Genomic DNA, 27,149 nt, shown 5'->3' with positions numbered 1-27,149 from the left:
AACAGGAAGCAGTCAATTTCCCCGATGTGAGACACTCTGAAACCAGCACAGCTGCATGTCAGAGGGCTGGAAAGTGGCAAAGAGAGCTGCAGATTTCACTCAGGGTGGCAGTGAGAAGCAAAAAAGGTCAGAGGGTTGTTAAATAGCAAAGAGATGGAGACTCCACTCAGAAAGATAAGTTATTCAAATTTTACAATGAGAGTAAGAACCAGAAATTAATGAAAGAAAAAACATTGGGATGGGACAATGGACTTTCCACCAATCAACCAAAGCTAACAAAATGCTATAAATCAGTTTATTAATGTTCAAGTTGAAAGAAAACCCAACACAGTAATGTGTTTCGGTGTATGAAACACACTTGCATCAGGAGTACTGTAGACTTGAGTTTTGCTCACAAAGAGTGATGTTTTACAAAAATATGTAAAATCGGAAGCAGTCAAAACTCCAAAGTGTACTAGGAAAATGTATGAGCCTGTTTGGCCTGTGTGGGCTCATATTCTGCTGGATTTTTTTTTTTTTTTTTTTGGGGGGGGGGTTTCAGAAATTAATAAAAACCAGAAAAACATTGCATAGGGCAAAAAAATGAATGAGTGGGTTTGGCAAAGAAAGTGTGAACACATGCCATTGACTGATTTGATGGTAATGAAGCAAGCCAAAAGCCACCCATCACAAACTGAACATTGACGGCAAGTGTGATTATTCAGAAGGTTAGCTGCAGAAATTTAACATGTGCCATGGTGTTAAATATCTCAAAATCTATGGTAGTAAAGCTTCTGCTGATTACAAGATATCTGATGGAAACCTTGGTCCTGAACAAATTAACAGTGCTGACGAAACAGCTCTCTATTGGCGCTATGTTCCTAGAAAAACACTGAAAACAGCTGATGAATGAGTATCATCTGGTTTTAAAGACACAAAAGACAGGGTAACTATTCTTGCATATACCAATGCTGCAGGCACACACAAATTAAGTTTGGCAGTGATCAGAAAATGCCAACATCCTGGATATTTCAAGGATATATGTCTTCTACCTAACAAGAAAGCATCAGTAATCAGAGAAATATGTAGAGGTTGGTTCCATAACCACTTTGTGCCTGTAGCAAGCACTCATTGTAGAGAAGATGGACTGGTAGAGAACTGTGAAGTTTTAATAGTTCTAGACAACTGCTGTGCACATCCACCTCAAGAACTTCTTTTGAAAAATAATGTTTCTGCCATTTACCTCCCACCTAATGTGAGATCCTTACTACAGCCTTGGTGACCAAGGAATTTTATATTCCATGAAGACCAGTTATAAAGACAGTTTTCTAAATTGCATGATTGATGCAATTAACAGAGGCATAAGAATTCAAGACTTTCTCAAGGAGTTCAGGATTAAGGATGCCATTTATGCACTTGCCAATGCCTGGAAAGATCTGAATTAAAGTATGCATGGCAACAACTTTGGCCATCAACAATATTCGATGAAAACAAACCTGTAGAGGAAGACTTTGAAGTTTTCCAAGTCAATGATGAAATGGTGATGATATCAAACCTCATTGTTTATGCCAGAAATCTATCTTCTGAAAATGTTAGGTAGCTGATGTTAATGAAGCGCTGAATATTGACAAAGATGCACCTGTTGTGCATTCCTTCAGTAATGGTAAGATTGTTGAAATAGTGTTAAAGATAAGCTTGAGGATGGTAGTGATGATGAAGACCTTGTAAACACTGGAGAAAAAATCCCTATAGATCAGTGTATCGCAAACTGTGTGCTGTGTGCAGTGAGAGGCACATCCTGTAGTCAGTCAGCTGATGCCTGTGCCTCTCCTCGCTGGTGCCTCTGCTGCTCCTCACCTCTCCTTCTGCAGCATCCCTCCACTGGCGTTAATAGGAGGCTCAGGGCCACGGTTGGAGGACATCCATGCATGCATGGACATTGACGTGACATTGCTTCGACGTCCGTGCATTTCCGGGTGCCCTCCAGCTGTAGCCTCGAGATTAGTGTGCCAGCAACTTAAAAAGTTTGTGACATATTGCTATAGATAATATGGTGAAAATGTGTGACCAGTTAATTACTGGTATGGAACAACTTACATTTATCAGTGAGCATGAGGTTATAGCTGTCTACTTAATCAAAAAAAGATTACTGAAACAGAAACCTTTGTTAATTAGGCAGATAACTGCCACTGTTCCTGCCCCATCGTCAGATAGCCGATTACAGACAGAAGATGATGTACGTCAGACATTTGACTAAAGATGGGCCTGGATGCACTAAAATTGTCACTAAAATCCAGTAGTTAGCTGTGGGGCTGACACATTGTCCAATTTTAAAATGGTGATTGATGTTCAACCGACATTGCATGAAAATTCGTTTTGTGGAGACTGGCCATAATTCCACTCCATCAGCCATTGGAAAAGTGACTTTCACACATGCATAGAGCTGGCAGGGCAGACCCCGAACAGCAGAGCAGGGGAAGCTCTGAAACAGCCTCTTGTCTCTTGGCTGCTTCGCGAAAGAAGGAAGAGTACCTTTTTTTAATGGGCACGAATGTTATGCCTGTGTTACACACACACCCCATTTGTGCCCATTAAAAACAAAAAAGGTCCTGTCGCCCCTCACCTTGATGAAGGCCTTCCCCTAAACTTAAAAAAAATTGACAGGAAGGATGCCCACTCCCTCCTGCCACAACCAGCTGGATACACCCACACACACACATACCCCGACACCCCCCTTGCTAGCAACTTTAAAAAATCAGCAGGAGGGATGCTCACTACCTCCTGCCTTGGCCACCTTGACCACTCCCATACTCCTAACTGCCCAAACCTGGAAACCCACACCCCACATTCCCCCAACACCAAGGCCATCCTTCCAACTCCTCCCACCACCCCGTTCCCAGGAGAAGGCCCTGGTGGGCTGGGAGGTGTAAGGTTAGAACTCCCAGCTCAAACACATACCCAAAACACCCCCTCTGGTACCTTGTTGTAGAAGGATGCCCACTCCCTCCTGGCAGGCCTGCCTCTTCAAAATAGTGGGATTTCCCCTTCTTAGTACATCCTTGGAGGTACTGGGAGGGGCCTAAGACTCTGATTGGACCAGATACTTAAGGCCCCTGGGCCAATGAGTTCCTTAGGTCCTCTTCCCGATGCATCATGAGATGCCCTGGGAAGGGAGCCTAAGAATCTGATTGTTTTAGATATCGAAGGCTCTTCCCATAGGATCTTTGCCTTGGTGGGTCCGGTTTTCTGAGGCAGGAAGGAGTGGGCATCCCTTCTGCCTCCCTTTAATTTCAGGGGCCATTTCTGAGGCAGAAGGGAGTAGATATCTCTCCTGCCTCTCTTTTTTTTTTTTGGGGGGGGGGCGCTGTTGTGGCTGACTATGGCAGATCTGTTGGAACAGTCAGTAATTTCAGGTCATTGTAGTGATTTAGTGCATGCCTAAGTGATCAGGGTGCTCATTTTAATACTAATGGCAGAGTCAGAGGCTGCATCGAACACACGGAAAAGTCCATGGTGAGTCATTGTGGACATCTGTCGATGCATTACATTCGCCGCTAAACCAGTTCAACTGGTTTGTCCATGATTGTTAGACACATGGTGAGTTTAGTGCATCTGGGCCTATGTTTGGAACAAGTTTGTGTTTGAAGTGCTCGAAGTGTTAATGTTTACGACTCTTTCCCCAGTAATGCACACTCTTTAGTGCGACTCTTTCCTCAGTTGTACACACTTTTTTCCATAAATAACATGATGCTCATTCATCCAATTTTAAAATGGTGATTGATGTTCAACCGACATTGCATGCAGACTTCAAAGGGTGGTGGTAAATGGTACTCCCTCTGAAACGTCGGAGGTGTTCAGTGGGGTACCGCAGGGCTCGGTCCTGGGTCCAATCCTATTTAATATCTTCGTACGGGATCTGCCTCAGGGACTTCAGGGTAAAATTGCATTATTTGCCGACGACGCTAAATTATGCAATGAAGTGGGCGGAGATACCGTACTCGACAGTATGACACAGGACCTACTTTTACCGGAGAAATGGTCTGCTATTTGGCAGCTGAGCTTTAATGCCAAGAAGTGTAAAGTTATGCACCTTGGTAGCGGAAACCCTTGCAGAACCTACACTCCGAACGGTGAGACCTTAACTAGAACTGTTACAGAACGGGACCTGGGAGTAATCATTAGTGAAGATATGAAGGCTGCCGATCAAGTGGAGAAAGCTTCATCCAAGCCTAGACAAATGCTGGGTTGCATCTGGAGAAGTTTCATCAGCCGAAATCCCGAAGTGGTGATGCTACTTTACAGGTTCTTGGTGAGACCACACCTGGAATACTGTGTTCAATTTTGGAGGCCACATTATCGAAAGGATTTGCTGAGAATAGAGTCGATTCAGAGATTGGCCACTAGGATGGTCTCAGGACTCAAGGATCTCCCATAAGAAGAACATCTAGGTAAGTTGCAGCTATACTCTCTCAAGGAACGCAGAGAGATGGGAGACATGATAGAGACGTTCAAATATGTTACTGGCTGTATGGAGATGGAAGAATCCAAGTATACAAGAAAGGATGTCCAGAGTCACGTGATGCCGTCTCGGTGAGCCGACGTGTGTGAGAAGAGCTCCCGGGCCCGCTTGTTTTCCTCTACTCGGCCGGCGTTGCTATCGGCGCGGTCTGCTCTCCCCGACTTCCGGTTTCGGAGGGGAAGTCCCGGCAGCGTTTTGAGATCGGTTTGGGGCACTATGGCTGCAAAAGTGACCCGCAAAGATCGGGAGAAGCCTCGGGCTGCAGATTCCAAGATGGCGGAGCCGGCCCTCGTGTCTCCTTCTTCACCAAGGTCTGAGTGGGTAGCGGATATCATAACGGAGGTGCAGGCAGCGATACAGGACACCCTTACCTCCCAGCTCCAAAAGCTCTCAGACAAACTGGATGGCTTGGATGATTCTGTGAGCCATCTTAGAGCGGAGTTTGGCTCTTTTCAACAAAGGGTGTCTGATTTGGAGGACTCAGCCGGGCAGTCTAGGGAGGCACAGACAGCGGCGGACTCAAAAATTCGCCAGCTGGAACTTAAGGTGGAGGATCTGGAGAATCGCTCCAGGCGCAGCAATTTGCGACTTGTTGGCGTTCCCGAGTCGGTGTTGGATGGGCAGCTGCATTCCTTTCTGGAATCCTGGCTGGTGCAGTCTCTTCAGCTTCCTTCGACTGCGGGGCCCCTGCGGATTGAAAGAGCGCACCGTCTGGGAGTTCGTCGCCAGGATGCTACCCGTCCTAGGGTGGTAATCTTCAAGGTGTTGAATTATGCCCACAAGGTGGAGATCCTGCGGGCTATTCGGGCGAAAGGCCCCCTCACCTATGAAAATCAGAAGATTTTGTGCTTCCAGGACTTCTCGGTTCAATTGGCTGCCCGGAGGAAGGAGTTTGCCGCTGTTTGTCGTCAACTCCATGAGCGGCACATCCAGTTCGCGCTTCTCTATCCTGCACGCCTCAAAGTTCAACATGAGGGTCGCTCTCACTTTTTTGACTCTGCGGCCGATGCCTTGGCTTATGTGCAACGCCTGGTGGGAGCGGCGCCTAGCCCCTGATCGTCCTCTGTTTCCTAGTTTCTGGTTTCTGGATTGTACTGGGCTGGCTCTCTTGCTGTTTTGCTGCTGCTAGCAAGCAGCCTTGGACTTTGCCATGGGCTGCCGGTGGGGCGGTGGTGCTGGAGTTTTGGGAGCTGCTGCCCTCTTCTCTGCCTGACCCATGTCCGCGGACTCCAGCCCTTTGGTTTTGTTTCTGCTGTTCTTGTTTGCCTGTGTGTTGGATTATATGGCGCTGTTCCCCCGTGGGGGATGGCCTGCTTTCCTGCCATGGTGCTCCCTTCTGCTTTTGACATAGTTTCTTGTTTTGTTCTCTCTCAGCATAAGGGGGATTTATTTTATTTTATTTATTGATATGTTGTCTTCTTTGCGGTTTATATTGGGAAAGTTTCCCCGCATAGCTGCCTGTTCCTCCGCAGTAATTGTTCATTCTTATTTTATTTGTTGAGGTATTTCTTTAGTCTATTTTCCAGTACTTCTTCGTGGGTTTGTGTTTAGTTTCTATGGAAGTTGGGGGGTGGGCTCGGGAGGGCTTTTCAGCGTGACTGATATCTGGGTTTCTCCCAGATCTGTACATGAGAATTTGGGGGTTGGAGATTGGGAGGTTGTTGGGGGGGGGAGGGCTGCTGGGTGGTTGGGGGCTGGGTTTGAGAAGGGGTTTGTATGTGTGGAATGTTTGGAAGGGTGTGTTTGGGTGTGACTGGAGGTGGTTGTGTGACCCGGGGTATTGGTGTTTGGTTGTGTTTGTGTTTTTTTTTTGGACTATGGGTGAATTTTTGCTCTGGGAAGGAGCCGCTGGCTGGGACGGTTCCCCCGGTTGTCTATTCAGCTATCTTTCTTTTTATCTTAGCTTTTCATACTCATGGTAATTAAGTTTATCTCCTGGAATGTCCATGGTATCACATCTCCTGTTAAACGCCAAAAAATTCTTAGTGCATTGAATCGACAAAAGGCGGATATAGCATTTTTGCAGGAGACCCACCTCTCTTCTGCGGAACATGTTAAACTCTGCCGGTGGTGGGTTGGCGAGATCTTGGAGTCTTCGGGTCTGCACCGGAAGGCGGGGGTGGTCATTTTATGTCGTAAGGGTCTGCATTTGACTACCCATAAGGTATGGTCTGACCCGCAGGGGCGTTATCTGGTAGCTAAAGTGACACTTAATAGGCAGGATTTGCTCTTGTGTAATATATATGCTCCTAACACTTGGGATGGGTCCTTTATGCGTTCACTCACCAGACTCCTTCATCAGGACCTTCCAGTGGTGTTGGGTGGGGATTTTAATCAAGCTTTTGATCCCACTATTGACAAATCTAATCCCCTTCCTCACGACAGGTATGCCCCGAATAGAGGCCTTCCCTTATTTGCCTCTTCTATGTCTTTGATTGATGTGTGGCGGGTGTTACATCCTGGAGACCGCGACTACACTCATACATCTAGTGCCCATGCAACGCAGTCCCGTATTGATTATTGGTTGCTCACGGACTCCCTGTTTTCGCAGGTGAGCTCGGCGGAGATTGGAGGATATGATGTTTCGGATCATGCTATGATTATTCTTATTTTAGAGTTTCCTGGAGATACCCCTGGGGGCTTTCATTGGCGGTTTCCTCTCTCGCTCTATTCTGATCAGGAGTTTCATGCTTTCTTGGTAGATAAATGGAAGGACTATGCTTTTCATAATGCGTCTCATAGAGGTGACTCATTTCTTTACTGGGAGGCTGCTAAAGTGGTGTTGCGGGGTGAGATCATTGCTTACTCTAGCCGAAAGAAAAAAAGGCGCGACCGTCAGGTGCTCCGGTTGGAGCGCCAGGTTCAGGATGATCGTCGCCGCTATGGGGCTCATCCCACCGGAATCAATAGAGCGTTATTATTGGCTTCGCAGTTGTCGTTGCGGGAACTATTACATGATCGGGCTATGAAGTCTTTGGCATACTATAAATTTCAACTGTATTTGCATGCTAATAAGAGCGGTAAGCTTTTGGCAAATTTGATTCGACGTGCTAAGGGGTTTTCCCCAATTCTCCATCTCCGCCGGGCAGATGGTGGTTTGGTCCACAAGGATGAGGATATGGCGGCGGTGTTTCACCATTATTTCCAGGAGTTGTATGCTGCTCCACGGGTTTCTTCGTTGGCGGGTGATCTTTATTTGGATCAGGTCTCTCATCCGGTGGTGACGGACGCTCAGAATGCGCGTTTGCAGGCTCCTTTTACAGTTGAAGAGCTATCGCTGGTTCTTGGTAGTTCTCCGCTGCAAAAGGCGGCGGGGCCCGATGGCTTTCGCAGTGAATTCTATAGACTTCTACTGGCGGACGTGGCCCCAGTTCTGGTTGATGTGTTTAACACTGCGGTACGCGATGGGGCTCTCCCGCCTTCTCTTCGGGTTGCTCAGATTGTGGTTTTGCTTAAGCCCGGCAAAGACCCATTAAGGGCCTCCTCGTATCGCCCCATATCCTTGTTGAATGCTGAAGCTAAATTCTTTGCTAAATTGTTGGCCAACCGGTTGGCGGGTATTTTGCCCTCACTGGTGGCGGAGCCTCAAGTTGGGTTTGTCAAAGGTCGGTCGTCCACTCGCAATTTACGTACTATACTGGCTTCGCTGGAGTGGGTGGAGCGGGAGCGGGTTTCTTCTTTGTTGGTCAGTTTTGATGCCCATAAGGCCTTTGATAAGGTTTTGTGGGATTTTTTGTTTTGTACTCTTCAACATTATGGTATGGGAGGTTTCTTTAGTGATGCGGTGGCTGCGTTATATCATGATCTGCAGGCCAGGGTGCTGGTTAATGGAGTTTCTTCGGCGGTGTTTCCAATTCAGCGGGGTACTAGACAAGGTTGCCCCTTGTCTCCTCTTCTTTTCGTGCTCACCTTGGATCCCTTACTTCGCGAAATCTCTGCTAATCCGGCGGTTCGGGGTGTTTCTCTCGGCGGCCGAGAGTTTAAGATTTCGGCATTTGCAGACGATTTGTTGGTTCATTTGACCTCCCCGTGGGACTCCTTTCCTGCTCTTATGTCGCTTTTTACAGAGTATGGCGATTTTTCGGGCTTCCAATTGAATTATGATAAATCTTTGGCATTAGCTACTGCCGAGGCGGTGCGCTTGGAGTGGCCGGGGCAGTTTCCTTTACGGTGGGCGGATGGTGTATTCAAATATTTGGGAGTGCAACTCACGAGCAGTGTGGGACGGTTATATCGTGCTAATGTAGATGCTTTGTTGGCCGCTACGGAGGGTTGTTTTGCAAAGTGGATGTCTCTGCCTCTCTCTTTTTATGGTAGGGTTCACTTGTATAAGATGGTTATTTTTCCCCGCTGGTTTTATGTACTCCAGTTGCTGCCTCTTTGTCTTCGTCGTAGCGATCTTCAACGGCTTCATAGGCAGCTGACCCGATTCCTCTGGCAAGGCAAGAAGTCTCAGATATCGATCTCTTATCTGTTCGGCTCGGGAAGGATCGGTGGTGTGGGACTCCCGGATATCGGCCTCTATAATCTGGCTTGCTTGCTGCGATTTTTGGGAGACTGGTGCTTACGGAGTGATGACTATCTTTTTCGGGACTTTGAAAATGCTCTTTTCTCTCCTTGGCACTTGTTTTCGTTGTCTCAGTTACCTGTTCGCCTCTTGCCCCCCGCGTTCCGATCTAGTTTCATCCTTCGGTCGTGGCGTTTTTCTTGGAAGGCATTGGTCGGGTTGCTAGGGGGGGACCATCAAGTTTCGGATCAGTTGTCTATACGGGGGAATCCGCAGTTTCTGCCTGGCTGTGATAACTCGGTCTTTGTGCGATGGACTGGAGAGGGTTTTCTTCTTCTTGAGCATTTATTGGATGAGGAGGGGGCGATAAGACCTTGGGGAGACTTTCCCATGCTTCATTCCTTGGGTGTGGGAGGTCTGTTTGCGTATCGGCAAATTCATCATTATGTGAGGTCCTTGGCGCGCCCGGGCTTACGGTTTCGATTGGGTAACCAATTTCGTCTATTTTTTGCCCAATTTTATGCTTGTGGCTTGACGGTGTCTGCGTTGCATGGGGCTTTGCGGCGGCTTACTCCTCAGAAGTCTTATACGGCTTTGGAGAACCGCTGGGGTAGAGATCTGGGCATACCTGGTGAGTCCTTGAACTTTCCTTCCCTTATTGGTCGTATCTCTTCTATTTCTATTAGTGCAGAACTGAGGGAATGCCAATTTCGAGTGGTTTATCGAGCGTATTTTTCCCAAGAGCAGGTCCACAAGGTTGGGGGCATTTCTTCTCCAATCTGCCCTAAGTGTACACTGGGGTGCAACTCCTTTTTTCATGCATTTTGGGGATGCCCTCGAGTGAAAGTCTTTTGGAGAGCCATACTCCGCTTTTTGGAGCGGCTGGTTGGTCACGCTATTCCGATGTCTCCGGTAGGCTTGCTTTTGGATAGATATGAATCTTTGCGAGTGCCTGCTCGGAGACATCGGTTGCTGATCCGGAAGGGTGCTGTTATAGGAAAGAAGGTCATTCTTAGCGTTTGGACACAAGACATAGCGCCTGCTTACTGGGCTTGGAGGAATCGTTTTCATAATTTGATGCTCTTGGAGCAGCGCCATGCTCGATTATCTGTCAGGCGGTCGAAGATTTTCCTGCAGACCTGGGACCCCTACATTTCCTCGCTTTCCCCTAGGGCCAGAAGTCTGGTCTTAAATTCACTCTGTTGCTGATACCTTATGCTCTCAGCTGTTTTCCCCGGGTTGGTGGGTGGATGTTTGGGTGAGTGTGAATGGTGGGTATGGGTGGTTGGAAGTATGTGGAGTTCGGTGGGTAGGGTGGGATTACATATTGTGGGTGGGAGGATGGGATTTGGTTCTCTTGTTTTGTTTGATATGTGCTGAGCGGCATAAGCAAACAGCTTGCTCAGCATACTCCTTTCTTGCTGGGGGTTTTTGGGTATGGATTGGGTCTCATGGTGTGGGTTTGGGATGGGGTGGGGGTTTGGGCTTTGGAGTAGGTGGGGACTGGGGGGATTCTTTGGTTGGGGTGAAAATGTGTTTGATGGTACGTTTGGTGTTCGCGATCTTGTTGTATTGTTGTGATGTATTATGTATTTACTGCTGATGTGCCAATAAAACATGATTTATACTAAGAAAGGATGTCCAAAAAATCTCAAACTCACAACAACACCCCTCAAAGACCAGGGCTACATCTCAGAGTCTATAGCAAAAAAAAAAAAAGGAGAAAAGACCTCAGTGTCTAACAGGGGCTCTAAAAAAGCTTTCCAAATAGACAAGCCAATCTCAGACAGAGTTTGAAACTGGCAGACACATCCTTGGTCAAAAAAACTCCTTCAAACTCCGTTAATATTCAGAGTCACACATCTCGTTTTATCAACTTAGTTTAAATTTTCATAAATAGTGTCATAGAAATCACTTATCTGAACAAATAGCTGTTTAGACGTAGTCCTGGGGTTAGAAAGCAGGAACAAAAAATGCTCCGTGGGAAGTCAGCTGAAGGCTAGTTAAAGCATGTCCAATGTAACACTTCCACAATCATCCAACAGGGCTCCCTGTTTCGCTACAATGCTTCGTCAGGGATTTTGAGCGTCCATAAGATCCCTGACGAAGCATTGTAGCGAAACAGGGAGCCCTGTTGGATGATTGTGGAAGTGTTGCATTGGACATGCTTTAACTAGCCTTCAGCTGACTTCCCACGGAGCATTTTTTGTTCCTGCTTTCTAACCCCAGGACTACGTCTAAACAGCTATTTGTTCAGATAAGTGATTTCTATGACACTATTTATGAAAATTTAAACTAAGTTGATAAAACGAGATGGGTGACTGAATATTAACGGAGTTTGAAAGAGTTTTTTTGACCAAGGATGTGTCTGCCAGTTTCAAACTCTGTCTGAGATTGGCTTGTCTATTTGGGAAGCTTTTTTAGAGCCCCTGTTAGACACTGAGGTCTTTTCTCCTTTTTTTTGCTATAGACTCTGAGATGTAGCCCTGGTTTTTGAGGGGTGTTGTTGTGAGTTGGAGATGGAAGAAGACATCTTTTTCCTTACAGGACCTACGACGACATCTGCTAAAAATCAGGGGTGGGAGATTTCATGGGGACATTAGGAAATATTTCTTCACCGAAAGGGTGGTTGATCATTGGAATAATCTTCCACTTCAGGTAGTAAAGGCCAGCAACGTGCTCGGTTTTAAGAATAAATGGGATAAACATGTGGGTTTACTTCGAGGAAGTGCTTAGGGGGGTGGGTTATTTGAGTGGGCAGACTTGTTGGGCCATTGGCCCTTTTCTGCCGTCATACTCTATCAGTTGTTGTCACTGTTTGAAAATTGTTTGGTTACACACTCCTATATTTTATTTTATTCTATTATATATTTTATATCTGTCCTACATGAAAATGTGAGGCAGAGATATATCAGCCCGTGTAGGCATATGACTGACTGAAGGCTCTTTGGTGAACAAGTTTGTGCTTGAAGTGCTTGAAATGTTTAATGTTTGGTGGCAATTTTATGGTCTTATGGTCTGTCTTTTTCTGACTTAACATTGCCATTCCAAAAAATGAAAAATTTCAAAAACTGAAATATGCCTGGTCCCAGGGATTTGGGATAAAGGATCTTGTACCTGTACCAGTATCCTTGTCATATACTGAGTGATATAGACCTTAAACACTTTTGGCTGCAGGAGTGGACTGACTGATCTGGGCCCTTGGGCACTAAGGGTCAATGGCCCAAAAATGATTAAACCAGATGAGTTAGGGGAGAGTAGGCCTTTTACTGCTGTGGGCCCTTAGGTACTGCCCTATCATCTCAATGGCCAATCTGCCTCTATCTGGCTATAACTATATAGTCACATCATACGTGATTCAGGAATTGTTTTCTCTTTTCCTTCTCTCCTTTCCTCGTAGTTTTATGGACGAGCTGAGTGTGCTGATAAAGTTGAGGTACTCGCTTAAGGAAGACACCAGCCTCCTGTCTATTCTCAGCATTCATGGCCAGGTGCTGTTCCAGATCAGGATTAATCCTCATTCCCTCATCTTTGTCTCTGTCAGGAGAGGTGACTATGAGTAAGTTTCATTGTTTTTCTTTCTAGTGGGTTTACTGGGCAGCATGCAAAAACATTCAAGTGAGAGAATTATGAACTAATCTAACTATTCTATAATTCCTCTGGAAATGGCCAGATAAATCCTTTATGTAATCCACCTTGAACCGCAAGCTAACGGCGGAATAGAAATCACTAATGTAATGTAAGAATTAAAAAGACACTGAGGGTGGTAGTGTTATAAGGAGCCACCTAATTAAGGCTGCTAAGAACATTTCTAAATGGTGATATTTTAAACATTTACATATGTAGGCAGCCACTTAATATACATAAATGACCTCTTAAAATAACCAATCAACTGAAATGGTATGCGCATTGTTTGCATGGCCCATACTTTCACTGTGTGAATGCACATGGGTGGAGTTTGGATAAAGAGCAGGTGGTGCACACAATAAGTGCATTGATTATGAAATACATTAATTTATGCACTTGCAAAATGTAGGCACATACATTTAAATTGGCTCTAGAGCTGGTGTAAGCATCCGTACCTTCAGTGTAGGCACATGTGAAGCAACTTATGCTAGTATTAAAAAGTAGTTCAATACACACATTATCCAGTCTCTTTATATGATCCTCAGAGGGCTAAAAAACCCTTGTGGTTTATCAGACACTTTAGTTTCGGTTTGAATTTTTTGTTTGACGACAGATGCCATTATAACATGATACTTCATGGAGAAGAGCGGTTTCTTTGAAGCACGATAGTAAGTTTACTATAATTTAAATTATACATGATAAGTAATAGGTGAGAGGTCCTTGTTAGTATGTATGAAGCATAGTTAAAATTAAATTATAGTTATTCTCACTGGCTAAGACAAAATATTTTTGTATTTGTGTTTAGATTAAACACGGGAGCTTCAACCCTGATGAAAAGTTATCTTGAAACATGTGCATGTTGGTAGAGGCACTCCTTAATACTGGCTGCTAATACCAAGCTAAGTATATAAATATGAAAAAAGTTATTACAACTTAAAAAATTACAAAAGACACAAAAAACGTATAAAAATATAAGAGTAGAAATTATTGATCCTATGACGATCGGGTTTTGTGACTAGATTCACATAAACCATAAGGGTCTTTTAGCCCTCTGAGGATCATATAAAGAGACTGGATAATGTGTGTATTGAAGCTATACAATAGAGTATTAAAAAAATAGGCATTTGCTTTTCTTTATAGAATAACCTTAAAATAAGCACCTTAAATAGCATTTTGAGTAGGCACCCTGTTATAAAATTAGTCTTTTGTTACCTACCACCTCAAACACTGTACAGAATTTGGGTTATGTCAAGCCTCTATAATGTGTGTATCAGCGAAAAACGGGCATAGTCCTGCTAGAATAGTACCCAGTGTGCGTTTTCCACTATAGCACCGACACATTGCTCTCATAACTATTTCTTGGTCTGGAAGCTGACTGATAAGTTCTTTGATGTGCTGTCATATGTTAAAATAAGAATATATTAGTGATTGTTTTCAGATGGGCTTTTCTTTCTTTTTTTTTTTTATCTTGGCTGTTGACAGCTTATGTCGAGATCCTTGATGTTTTGAGCCTTAATCCTTAAACAGATGGGCTTCTATTTGCTCATCTGTAAAACTTCTTGAAGCAAATGGTTTTCCCAAGATATTTTGTGCTGCCTGATTGTCATGGTCTAGGAATTTTCTTGGGACTTGCTGATAAAAGCCCTTCTTACTTCTATTCTTTTTCTTCCTATCTTGCTTCTACTTTGCTGCCCTCTCCATAATTTAATTTACCCATTTTACAGTGAGGTCACATTAGCTGAAAGCTAAGGTACATTATATTTCAAATATTACTGCAGGGTTATCCTACTGTATAAAAAGTTAGGGGACATTTTTCAAAATCCACAAGTATTTTTTACCCATGGGCTTTGTACCAATTCTGAACATGAAAGTTCACACATTTTAAACGGTGCTTAAATCGACCGGTGCCTAGGAAAATGGTAGCAGCCACGTGTCAATCATTCTTAAGTACCATTTACAGAATCACACCTATCGGCGCCTAGGTAGAAATGGCACCAGAAATGTAGGTGAGGGTTTTAAAAGCCTATATTTCAGGTGCCTCAGTTTTTGGAGAATCACGCTTAGTGACGCCTAAGTCACGCTCCGCCCATAGAAACACCCACTTAAGTGTTAGGCACCACTAAGCACAATTCTCCAAAATCTTAGGAGCCTGAAATGTAGGCCTTTTAAAACCCTCACCTACACTTTCAGCAACTTTTGTTTTACAAAGGCGCCACTAGGTACGATTCTGTAAATGCTGTCTAATTCTGTAAATGTCCCTTAATTGGGTGACAGATGCCTATCCGATTCTATAAAATATAGGTGCCTATCACCCAATTAACTTTTTTTCCCAATTATTGAGGCTATTAAGGATATTTTCCCAATTAAGTTAGGCACCTTAGAGGCACCTAACTTTAGGCTAAGTTTATTAAATACAATCATCTATTAAAATGCAACACATATCAGTTTGTCTTTCATATCCTTCCAGACCCGACATGGTCCATGTTTCGGCTTCATAAGAGAAGCCTGCTTCAGGAGTGTAGATGTAAATCTAAGATACATATACATTTTGCAGATAAAACCAATTTCCTTGTTTTTATCTGTAAAATGTATTTGTATTTTATAGATTTACATGTACACCCCTGAAGCAGGCTTCCCTTATGAAGCTGAAACATGGACTGTGTCAGGTGTGGAAGGATATGAAAGACGAACTGATATGCGTTGCATTTTAATCGATGATTGTACTTAATAAAATCAATTTTATCTCAGGTTGATGAGCACAATCCCTTCTTTACTTTTTCTTTGTTGTATACTTGTCGTGGGATTGTTTTCCTTGTTTTTTTGGATTACCCAACTTTAGGTGCCATTTATAGAATCTGACCCTAATTGCCTGTGTAGGGGGGGTGTCTATATTGGGGCAGAAAGGCTCTTAAGGGAAGAGAGAGGAGAAAGGGATGAAATTCAGGGGGGGGGGACTTTGCTCTTGGGGAGGGAGGAAAGAGGGATTGGATTCAGGGAGGCCTTTGATCTTGAGGAGAGGGTTCAGATTCAGAAGAGGATGTTTCTCATAGGGAGGGACATTGAGGGACAATAGGACTTTTTATATCACCACCTGGAAGTTTATGCCACCTGGAAGTTATCCAGGCACCAGCCGATATTCAGTGTCAGTGCATGGACAGTTAACCTCTAAAATATAGGACTGCTTTTTATGTAGTCTTATCTACCCAGTGAACTATCTGATCACTGACACTGAAAATCACCAGCACTCTACTCCTGGACCTCACTAGCACTACTCGGATAGTCAAGTATGATCATTGCTAACTTAATAAACAGTTTTGAACTTAAAAAAAAAAAAAAGTATGATCATTGCTGATATTCAGTGGCATTATCCAGTTAAATGCCATTGAGTATCAGCATTAGCTGGCCTCATATGATTTTAAATCTTTTCTGTCTGGTTAAACTACTAATCAGTTTCTACTCATTATGTTTAGAAACAAACCCCCTATTCAAGAAACCAATCTCGTATCCACAAAAATAAATGATATTGTCAAGACAGCCCTAAAAAAAAAGGTAGTGTATACATGGGCTGGTGATATTAATAGTAGTAGTAGATATTCTGGACCAAGAGCAGACATTTTGGAGGGAGCCCCAAAGTCAGCTGGCAGGCTGCACTTTCTTCTACATTGAGCAAGTTTGGGGCCACCTGCCGTGTGGGACCCAAGGCCTTGGTTATATCTGCACTTCTCTAATGCTGATCCTGTTCACAGTTGTATCATATCTTTGGAAAAACTCAGCTAACGACAATCAAGCAGGATATATCTTTTTTTTTTTAATAATCTTTGTTCATTTTAAAATAATTTCAATAAATGAAGAACAATAATTAAAACATTTACACTATAGACATCACTTAAAATATTACAGTATTCTTACAGACCAATAACCCTCCCAGCCAAACTATTCTTTATCATTCAAGAATCTATAGATCTATCATAATTCCGTAATTCACTACATATTTTAAACATAAAATTATACATTTATCCACTTAGACAAATTTTAAACTTATAAACCTCCCTGTCCCCATCCATATCTTCAAATTAACTTCGCCAGCCCACCGGGACAGACAGGGAAAAATGCTTGAGTACCTGAATAAATTCATGTAAACTATCTTGAGCTCTCCTGGGAGAACAGTATAGAATTTGAATGAATGAAATACAATACCTTTTTTTTTAAATATAACGTTCATTTAGTCCGAAGGGAGTTTTGTTTTTATACATGTAGGGACTGAGTTTATATAACAGGCTGCCTATATGAGAATTCTAGAAAGACAGCCATTTTATAAATGCAACATAGCTGCCTTTCACCTTATAAAGCTAGGCATTCAGATCAAGCCCCAATAGCACATAAATGTTGACATACAAATTTTACATTGGCTCTGAGAGTGTATATTTGTGTACTTTACATAGGTGCCTACATATTTTCTATATTATTTGTATTGTCATGGTAATATCCTCCAAATCAGCATGATGTTGTCTTCTGGATGGTCATACCAATTCCACACTCTGATCCTTTTTACTTCTGAGATCTCCTTCCCACTAACAAGATCCTCTGTATCACTCAAGGGATGGGTGTATCGAGAGTTAGGCAAGACTCCAGCATTTCCCCCTCACCCCAAGGGTTACCTATCCCTTAGCCTGAACCAGTGCAGAAGGCCCTAATTTCCTCCTACTTTTCCAACCAGGTTGAAAGGAAGACAAAAATTAGAAGTCCGTCAAATAAACAATCTATGTGTTAATAGTTCCCAGAAAGATTGAGAAGAAGTACTCTCAGGACTCCAAGATTTCTCCAGTAATCTTATAACAATACAACTAGTTGGCTTTTTATGCAAATTAGTCTCTTATGTAAATTTAGTCCGCAAGTTCACCCCAAGGCAAAAAGAGTTTGGCCACAACAAGGCTGGACACTTTTATACCAATGAAAACTGGTACTTGGGTTATCAGAATACACTTGATCACCAAACTTAGAGTCCAAAGGGAGAAATTCATCATCTTTACTGAACAATTGAAAGATTCTTCTCTCCATTCCTCCTTTTTTGATTGTGACTCCTAGATTATGGATTGATTTCCATGTCCCCTCCGTGGATGTTTCACATTCCTCATTGGGGGGAGGGTTGTTACGCTTCACTTCCTCAGATCCTGCACTTCACCTTTGACCTGCAGGATTCCTTGGGATAGTTACACCTAAAGGGAGGCCCTAAATTCTTTGGGCTAGTAAACTTTCAGATACCCTTTTTGCTCAAGGGAGGTGAATGGGATGAGAGCTTGGGGATTTGAGGGGGCCCCATGAGATCTCTAGTAAAGAGGTGGGGCTTTTTTTCTGAACCTTCTACAGGTACCATAACTCCATCACAATACACACACACACTCTCATACTCTTGGTCTCTCTCTTCACCCAAACCCCATCACTAGATCATGTAAAAATAGGTACACTTTCTATAAACATAGCTTATATGCACATACACAGCTGTACAATTTTATAAAACTGCTTTTATGCATGTAAAACAGGCTTTAAACATGGAAAAAGCTTTATAAAGTTGCCCTATAATGATTTGAATGTGTTCATGAAAAGTATGTTTAATTATGACTTTTTTATATGTTGTATTTACATTTGTTATTATTTAGACATGTACTACCAACCTGTGATGGTTAGTGCAAGTTGCCCAAGACAGCAGTATCTTAGATGTACATTATTTGACCTTAAACATCCAGAGTGGTGGTGTAAGATTTTACTTGTAAATTTCCCACAGGTTCCCTGTTTCTTTTCTTTCTGATGGGGAGTTGCATCGTATTGCCCTAAGCATATCTGCAGAGAGGGTGGAGCTGCATGTGGATTGTAAACTCATCGAACGCATAGCCTGGACCAACTTCTTTGGACTAGGGGTTACCACCGATGGGCTGATCATGGTGGGAGGCCTCATAGAGCCTTTTGAGATACCATTTGAGGTAAGAGGAAGGAAAAAAGAGAGAGTAGGTTGGATTGGGAGCGATGAGAGTAGAGATGTATAATGTGCATTGCAGCAGCTGGGTGACTTAAGATTCTATCAGAGTTAGATTAACCTTATTAAAATCTCAATGCAGATATATAGTATTAACATTATTTCATTCATTTTCTATGCCTTTCTCCCCCAAAGAGCTCAGAATGGGTTACAGGTTAAACATACATAATATAATTAATAGATTACAATTTGCCATAGTTACAGTACAAGTTTTTCGATTTTAAGTTTTTATCTTAACTTGACTCATACTAGGGATCTAATACCAATACAGTGTTCTCCCCAGAATTTTTTTCCAGCCGGGTATTATGAAAAAGTAGCCGGGTGGGGTGGAACAGGGAAATTTGGTGGTTAGAATAGGGTCATTAAATCCAGTGGTGTACCTAGTATATATGATAGAGAGAAGGCTTCCTGTTGAGGTGTAGGATGTGGGTAGGAACCTTTTCCCATGGCTTTATGCACTGTAGCACTCAGGGAGCCGGCCCGAAGACGCCGCGTTAATCGCTGCCTGATGGAGGTGCCTGATGGAGGGCCTGATGGAGGTGCCAGCCCTGCGGACTGGTAGAAAATTTCTGCGGACCAGCACCGTTCCACTGACTGGCGGTTGAAGAACACTGCACTAGAGCACCAACACACGAATTGTAAAACTAAAGAAGTCAGATCCTGCACAGTCAATTGATTTTGTACAGTCAGTGCTAACAGGAAACCATGTCCTATTCATACACACAGAACAGAGAAACACCCTCACCCAATATGGAATAATCACAAATTAAAAATAGAAATATGTAGACAAAAGTTAAATTAATGCAACACCATAGAAACAGTGACACATGTCCCCTAATACTGTTCAAAATATAAAGACAGTAGATGTAAATTTGAAAAAAACTGATACATAACAATCACCACTTTAAAAACAAATAGAAATAAAACAAATAACAAGAAATAAGAAAATACAATTTTATTGGACTAATCCATTTTTCAGTTAGCTTTCAGAGGCCAATTCTTTCTTCAAGACAGTACAGTATACAGCTGTTATGATATCCTATCCTGTCCTGAGGAAAGGGGTTTAGTCCAAAAGAAAGCCTTATTTCCATTTTCTATTTATAAAGTTTTATCAATACAGGTACAATACTACTTGATTCTATGTAAAGCAACAAAAAATATCTTTCTACCTTTTGTAGTTTCTGCTTTAATCATCTCTTCACTCTTTTCTTTCTATACAGCGTTTGTCCTCTCTCCCTTTGATGCAACATCTGCCCTCTATCTTTGCCCCTTCCACCCAGCCTCTGCTCTCTCTACCCCTTCCATCTACTGTCCACCCACTCTGCCCTTTCCATCTAGTGTCCGCCCTCTCTCTCTTCCATACGGCATCTTCCCTCTTTTTATGTCCCTTCAATAAACTGTATATCCTATGCCCTTTCTCTCCTTTATACATGATTCATTTCAGCTTCATCCCCTCTCCATTTTTCTGTCTCCACTCCCTCCTCTATGCTCTGGCATCTCTCTCTCTTCTACTTTCCTTCCTTCCTGCCCACTCCACCCCATGGGCTGGCATCTCTATCTCCTTCCCTTCCCGCCCCCTCTCTGCTCTGGCACCTCCTCTCCTTCCTTTCCCTCTGGTCTGGCATTTGTCTCCTTAGTTTCCCTTCCCTCCCCCTCCATTATCGCATCTCCTCTCCTTCCTTTCTCTCCCTCCCTCCTTCCTTTCCCCTTGTCTGGCATCTCCCTCCTCCCTCCATGCCCTGACATCTTTCCCTCCATGGTCTAGTATCGCCTTTCCTTTCCCTCCTTCCCATGGTTCTGGCATCTCTTTCCTCTCCTCTCCCTTCCTGGTCTTCCCTCTACTTCCTTCCCTCTGTCTCCCCAGTTGGGTGCAGCAGCATTTCTCTTCCCCCTTCCCCATCCCCTCTCACTCTCCTCCTCCACTGCTCTTCCCCCTTCCCCTATCCACTCTCCTCATCCACTGCTCTCCCCTCAGTCCTGCTGCAGCTTTCCCTCTTCCATTTTAAATCCAACAGCACTCTCTTCTGTTCCCAATCCAGCAGCACCTCTCTCTCTCACCTCCCTCCACCACTCAGCTACAACAGCACAACAGCACCTCTCCCTCCCCTCTTCTTCCGTTTTCCCCACTGATTGGTTGCAGCACCTCTCCTTTCCACCCCCAGGGCCAGCAGCACCTCTCCTAGCTCTGACTAGCAGGGCTCCTCTCCCTTCCCTTACCCACTCACCTCCCAGGTCTAGCAGCACTACTCCCTCCTCTCCTCTTTTCCTCTCCTTCTATCAGCACCACTCCCACCTCCCGATTAACAGGTTCTCAATTGTAACTTGCCTGACTGCTGCCGTAGCTTTAGCGAGTAAATTCCCTCCAGCAGCCTCCGAGGAAGAAGGAAGTTACATCATTGGAGGTGGAGCGGCCTAGCAAAATCCCCAAGGCTGCAGAAGGGAATCGATTCGATAACACTACTGCAACTGCAATAAGGAGAGAACGGTGCTGCTGCTAGTCCAAGGTATAGAGAATAGAAAATGACAGCAGCAGTAGGAAGGCAGGAAGCATGCCGGTGCTGTGTTTCCCCAAAGCAATTTTTTACCTCCCCAAGCCCATCTTCCTGATCGGGAACGGGAGCCACCCATCGCATACACACACCAAATACAAATTGCAGGCTAGTGCCGCCTTAGCCCGTAGCGAACGCATGCTCCGGGGCTCTAACGTGTGCGTGCCGGCTTCCCTTCTCTTCCCTCCCGGACAAAACTTCCGGTTTCGGAGGGAAGAGAAGGGAAGCCGGCACGCACACGTTAGAGCCCCGGAGCATAAGTTCGTTACAGGCTAAGGTGTGAAACCTCCAAGCCGTTTTTTTTTGTTGTTGTTTTTTTTAAATGTTGAGCAGCAGGCAGCAGCAGAATTCACGAGCGGATGATAGCCGGGTGGTCATATAAATTAGCTGGGCGGACCGCCCGGCTAAAAGGCCCTAGGGAGAACACTGCAATATATATAATATGGAGTTTACAGATTAGGTATGCCATGGTTACAGTGCAAGGATTTTCAATACAAGGCATTTAAAAGAGGCCACGTCTCTAGATAACTTTAAATCCAGTTCAAAAACATTTATTTTTAAAGACGCTTTCGAAACGACCATCCTTTTAAGCATGTCTAAGACAACATTAGACCGGCCTTCCAGGCTGGTCCATCTGGTTTCCCACCCTTTTTGTTTGTTCCTTAATTGTTCTTTACTATCTAAATATTGTAGTTCTTGCCCCATTTTCCTCTCGTTCCAACTAGTCTTCGTCTTATTGTCTGTCTATGTCTTACGTCTCTATGTTTGTTCCGTTAGATTTTGTCCCTTTTTTGTGTGTCTTTTTTTTTTTATTTCTGTAAACTTGCTATTTTAATTTTGTAAAACTGCTTTGAATTTGGATAAGGCGGGATATCAAATTTTAGTAAACCTTGAAACCTTATCCTAACTTGACACATACTAAGAATCTAATACCAAATACCAATATACATGCAGAGCATTGCAGATTATACAAAATGCAGCAACATGATTGATAATGGGATTGTCTAAATATGATCATATTTCACCATATCTCCAAAAATTACATTGGCTTCCAGTCACCTTCATAGTACAGTATAAAGCAGTGATGATTTGCCATCAATTATTGTACGGAAACATCCCAGGATCCTTTAAAAATAATATATTTAGCTATATACCAAGAAGATCTTTGCGTTCTGAGAATTTAGCTTTACTGAGGACGTTTGTGAATCCAAAATTTGTTGAGACTGGTAAAATAACTTTCTGTTGTGCAGGAGTTAAGTTATGGAACTCCTTGGTGGGTCAGATATGAGACTGCTGTGAAAAGGGCAGGTTTAGAAAACTACTTAAGACACAGTTAATTGCAGATGCCCTATTTCTAGTTACCTCTAGTAAAATTGATGAACTATCCATGATCGTTAGTATCCAAATTATGATATCTTTCTGAGGATTGTTTGCATGTTTATTTTATCACATGTCTATTTATCATGTATTTGTTTTATCATGTGTTTATTTTTATATTATGTATGTAAATTATGTAAACAGCTTAGTTTTAAATGGTATATAATTTTTTAAAATAAATATATAATATGCAGTTTACAGGTTAGATTTGCCATAGTTACAATCCAAGATTTTTATCCTAACGTGACACATACCAATGATCAAGTACCAATATGTATTTATTTGTAATCGATTGGTCACGGACAATTACTTTTTAGACCTATTCTATGTCTCCAGTAGATTCTCAGCAGTGGCATAAGGAAGGAATAACAAGGCTGACAAGAGCAATGAAAATTAATTAAATGTAATGTTCTATATGGGGCTGCAGAAATGCTATCATAAAAATATTACAGTTTTAAATCCTCTACTCTAAAGAATGTCCTTATGCTTGTAAAAACTGAAGTGTTATTTCTTTGTTTGTCATAAAATACAGATGCTTCTCCATGACAAGACTGAACAATTCAGTCCCATGGAAGGTCTAAAGATCAAACATGGTTGAAAGACCAGACTTGTTAAAGATGTTAGACCAGACTTTTTAAAGATGTTCCAAAGCAGGGAGGGGGGGGGTCTTAACCAAGTCCTCGGGGTATAACCAGCCTGTCAGATTTTCAGGATATCCACAGTGAATATGCAAGGAATAAATTTTCACTCACTACTTCCATTCTATCGCAATTTATCTAATACATATTTACAGTGGGTATCCTAAAAACCTGACTAGCTTTCTGTGTCCTGAAGACTGGTTCAAGAGCCCCTGCTCCAAAATGACCAGAAAGCATGTCAGGTCAGTATGAGGGCCTTTACTTTGGATGCTGGAATCAACAAATATGGTACAGTCTTATCATCTGTTAAGACACAGTGTTAGAAAGCCACATCCAAACAGAATTGCACAGACTGATGATATGACTGTAAATTTTGTGCACAGAGTGGCACTTTTATTAGAGTTCATTGTTTTTTGTTTGCTTGTACTGAAAATTACTGCCAAGTAAAATAACACATAAAATATTCCCTTGTGCATCACTGAGCCATGAGAATCCTGCATACTTGTACTTGTACTTGTACCCGATATACCTGTCACATCACTTTGTGTTCCCAGGCTCTAACCGAACACGCAATGCCCACCTGTTTGCCTTCCCCTCGCCAAAGGGATGTATTTACAAAAGATTCCTGGAAAAAACCCTCTCTTTTCAAGCTGGCAAATGGAATGATTGCCTTACCACCCTCATCTCTCTTGCCCCATCCTACCTATCCTTTAGAAAATCTCTCAAAGCTTACCTCTTTGATAAATTTGTCTAACCCCATCCTTCCTTCCTTTCCTCTCCTTCCTCACCTATATACCTCTTCTTCCCTGGATCTTACTATCCTCATCCTGCACTCCCTTGTAACTGTATATATTCCTTTCTCTCCTCTCTTCATCCTTCCAAAGTATTTTAGATCAATGTAGTCTTGTTAGAATGTTTATTTCTTATTTTTCCTCTATCTCTATTTTTCACTTCTTTGTTATTCTCCAGGTACTTTAGTTAGATTGTGAGCCTTCGGGACAGTAAGCGAATTTCTAAGTACCTATCTTACTTTTAATTTTAATTGTTACTGTTACTGGTTACTTTACCCTGGTTAATCTGACTCTGCATCTTCGCTGTAAATGTACAGTCTCTTCTCCTGTAAATCGCTCTGAACTGCTTTTTGGTATTGCGATATACAAAAATAAAGTTGTTATTATTATTATTATTACATATTCTTTGCATTATGACTGATCTTTGTGTAGTTCAAGTTCTGCCATTTTGTATAACTGGAGTGCAGCAAAATGCAGTTTTTTGTCATTGCTGGGTAATCTTATATAATAAAACCCTAAGCGCTCATGCGCACTCCTACCTGCGTGATCCGTAGGTCTGTGGCAGGTAGGAGTGCACATATGTGCATAGGGTTCTATTAGCTTGGGAGGAAATACAGCGGACCCCAACATAATTTTCTGCGGTCTGGCTGGCTCCCTTACACTCCCCGGCTGAAGTTATTTTTAAGTTCAAAGCCGCCGCGGCGGTTCGTCTCACGAGCTGCACCTGCGTCTGAGAAGGCTTCCGACGCAGGCAGGGATTGTGAGAGGAGCCGCCGCGGCAGCTTTAAACTTAAAAATAACTCCATCAAGGAACTAAAGGGAGCCATTTTAGCTGCGTGCTGCTGGGAAGGGAATGGAAGGGACAGGGGAGGGGGAATGCTGCTGCTGCTGCACAGGAATGTGGAGGGGGAGGGGAATACTGCTTCTGCGGTTACTGCACAGGGAAGTGGGGGAAAGGGAAATGCTGCTACTGCTGCACAGGGAAGTGGGATGGGGGAGGGAAATGCTGCTGCACAGGTAAATGGAGGGGGAGGGAATGCTGCTGCTGTACAGAGAAGTGGGGTGGGAGGAGGGAATGCTGCTACTACACAGGTAAGTGGGATGGGGGGAGGAAAATGCTGCTGCACAGGGAAATGGAGGAGGGGGAATGCTGCTGCTGCAGCTGCTGAACAGGGAAGTGGGGGGAGGGAAGGAAATGCTGCTACATAGGGGGGCAGGGAGAGAGACAGATAGAAAGAAAGAAAGACAGAGTGGAAGGGAGGGAGAAAGAAAGGAAGAAAGACACAGGGGCAGGGAGACAGACAGACATATATTCTAGCACCCATTAATGTAACGGGCTTAAAGACTAGTGTTTCTAATATTTCTGTTCTGTGTTCACAGCTGAAGCACTGGGAGTGGACCACAGAAGACAAATGCAAATAGGGCTGAAAGTGTGGTAGACTCTGATTGATTTTCAGAGATTATGTTCGTGAGGCGCTAGCTAAACTAAAGCTGGATAAAGTGATGGGGCTGGATGGCGTACATCTGAGAGTACTGAAGGACCTTAGGGAAGTTCTGGTAGCTCTGCTGGCTAACCTTTTCAATGCTTCTCTAGAATCAGGAGTGGTACTTGAGGACTGGAAAAGGGCAGATATGGTTCCTCTCCACCAAAGTGGAAGTAAGGAAGGAATAGAGAACTACAGTGGATTACAGACATCGAGCCAACATGGATTCACTAGAGGCAGATCTTGTCAGACAAATCTGATCAATTTCTTTGACTGAGTGACCAGAGAATTAGATAGTTGGAGTGCACTAGATGTGGTGTATTTAGATTTTAGCAAAGCCTTTGATAGTGTTCCACACAGGCTTCTAATAAAAAAACTGGGAGCCCTTGGGATGGGTTCCAAAGTGACAGACTAGGTCAGGAAATGGTTGAGTGAAAGGCAACAGAAAGTCATGGTCAATGGAGATCTCTCTGAGGAAAGGGATTTTACCAGTGGTGTGCCTCAAGGTTCAGTTCTTGGGCCTGCTCTTTTTTTAACATTTTTGTAAGTGATATTGCTAAAGGGCTGTCAGGTAAGATTTACCTCTTTGCGGATAATACCAAAATCTGCAATAGAGTAGATGGTGTTAATAACAAGAGGAAGGAACTAGTGAAGCTAAGAAATGTAATGTCATGCATTTGGGCTGCAAAAACCCGAGGGAATAGTACAGTTTAGGGGGTGAAGAACTTTGTGCACGAAAGAGGAGTGATTGTATATAATGATACTAAGGTGAGAAAACAGGTCGGAAAGGTGACAGCGAAAGCTAGGGTGCATAGGGAGAGGTATGGCTAATAGGAAAAAGGAGGTATTGATGCCCCTTTATAAGATTCTGGTGAGACATAATTTAGAATATTGTTTACAATTCTGGAGACCGCACTTTCAAAAAGATAGAAACAGGATGGAGTCGGTCCAGAGGAAGGCTACTAAACTAATTGGTGGTCTTTATCTTAAGGAGTATAGGGACAGACTTAAAGATCTCAATATGTATAATTTGGAGGAAAGGTGGGCTGTGGGAGAGGGGAGATATGATAGGGACGTTTAATACCTATGTGACATTTGAAAGGAAGCTCCAGAATGAGAGAGCATAGGATGAAGTTAAGAGGTGATAGTCTCATGAGTCATCTAAGGAAATACTTTTTTACAGACAGTGTGGTAGATGCACAGAATAATCTCCCAGTAGAGTTGGTGGAGACAAAGACTGTGTCTGAATTTAAGGAAGCGTGGGACAAGCACATGAGATCTCTTAGGGAGAGGAGAAGATAGTGGATGCTGTGGATGGGCAGACTGGATAGACCATTTGGCCTCTATCTGCCATCATATTTCAATGGATTGTTATGCACATGCAGGGGTGTAGCTGCCATTGAGCAAGTCCATCAAAAAGCCCATGTTTACCCATTTATAGGAGCCACCTGCTATTTGAATATTGCTTTCATCTCAGGCTCCCTGTACCCTAACCTCTCAGTCTGGCAGCTTTATTCTTTTTCTTCCCTCTCCCCATGAGTTTGACATCTTTCCTTCTTCCCCCCTCCCCCCACTAATCCAACATCTCCCTTCCCCACAGTCCAGTATCTCTCCCTCCTCCTGCCCCTCCCAGTTCACCAAACTCAT

At 43.3% G+C, this 27,149-nt stretch overlaps 1 protein-coding gene across 2 annotated transcripts in view; it reads left to right on the top strand.

The window, feature by feature from the left end:
• The window catches only part of LOC117367932 (collagen alpha-1(I) chain-like), a 539,431-nt gene that overhangs the window by 93,837 nt on the left and 418,445 nt on the right, over positions 1-27,149 (top strand). For both annotated transcript variants that reach the window (XM_033961051.1, XM_033961050.1), the window contains exons 3-4: positions 12,406-12,564; positions 18,415-18,610. In XM_033961051.1, coding sequence (XP_033816942.1) covers positions 12,406-12,564; positions 18,415-18,610 — 355 coding nt within the window. The remainder of the gene's footprint in view (positions 1-12,405; positions 12,565-18,414; positions 18,611-27,149) is intronic.

This window comes from Geotrypetes seraphini, chromosome 10, assembly GCF_902459505.1.
Source record: "Geotrypetes seraphini chromosome 10, aGeoSer1.1, whole genome shotgun sequence".
Taxonomy (NCBI): domain Eukaryota; kingdom Metazoa; phylum Chordata; class Amphibia; order Gymnophiona; family Dermophiidae; genus Geotrypetes; species Geotrypetes seraphini.
This window is presented reverse-complemented; position numbering and strand designations above follow the sequence as displayed.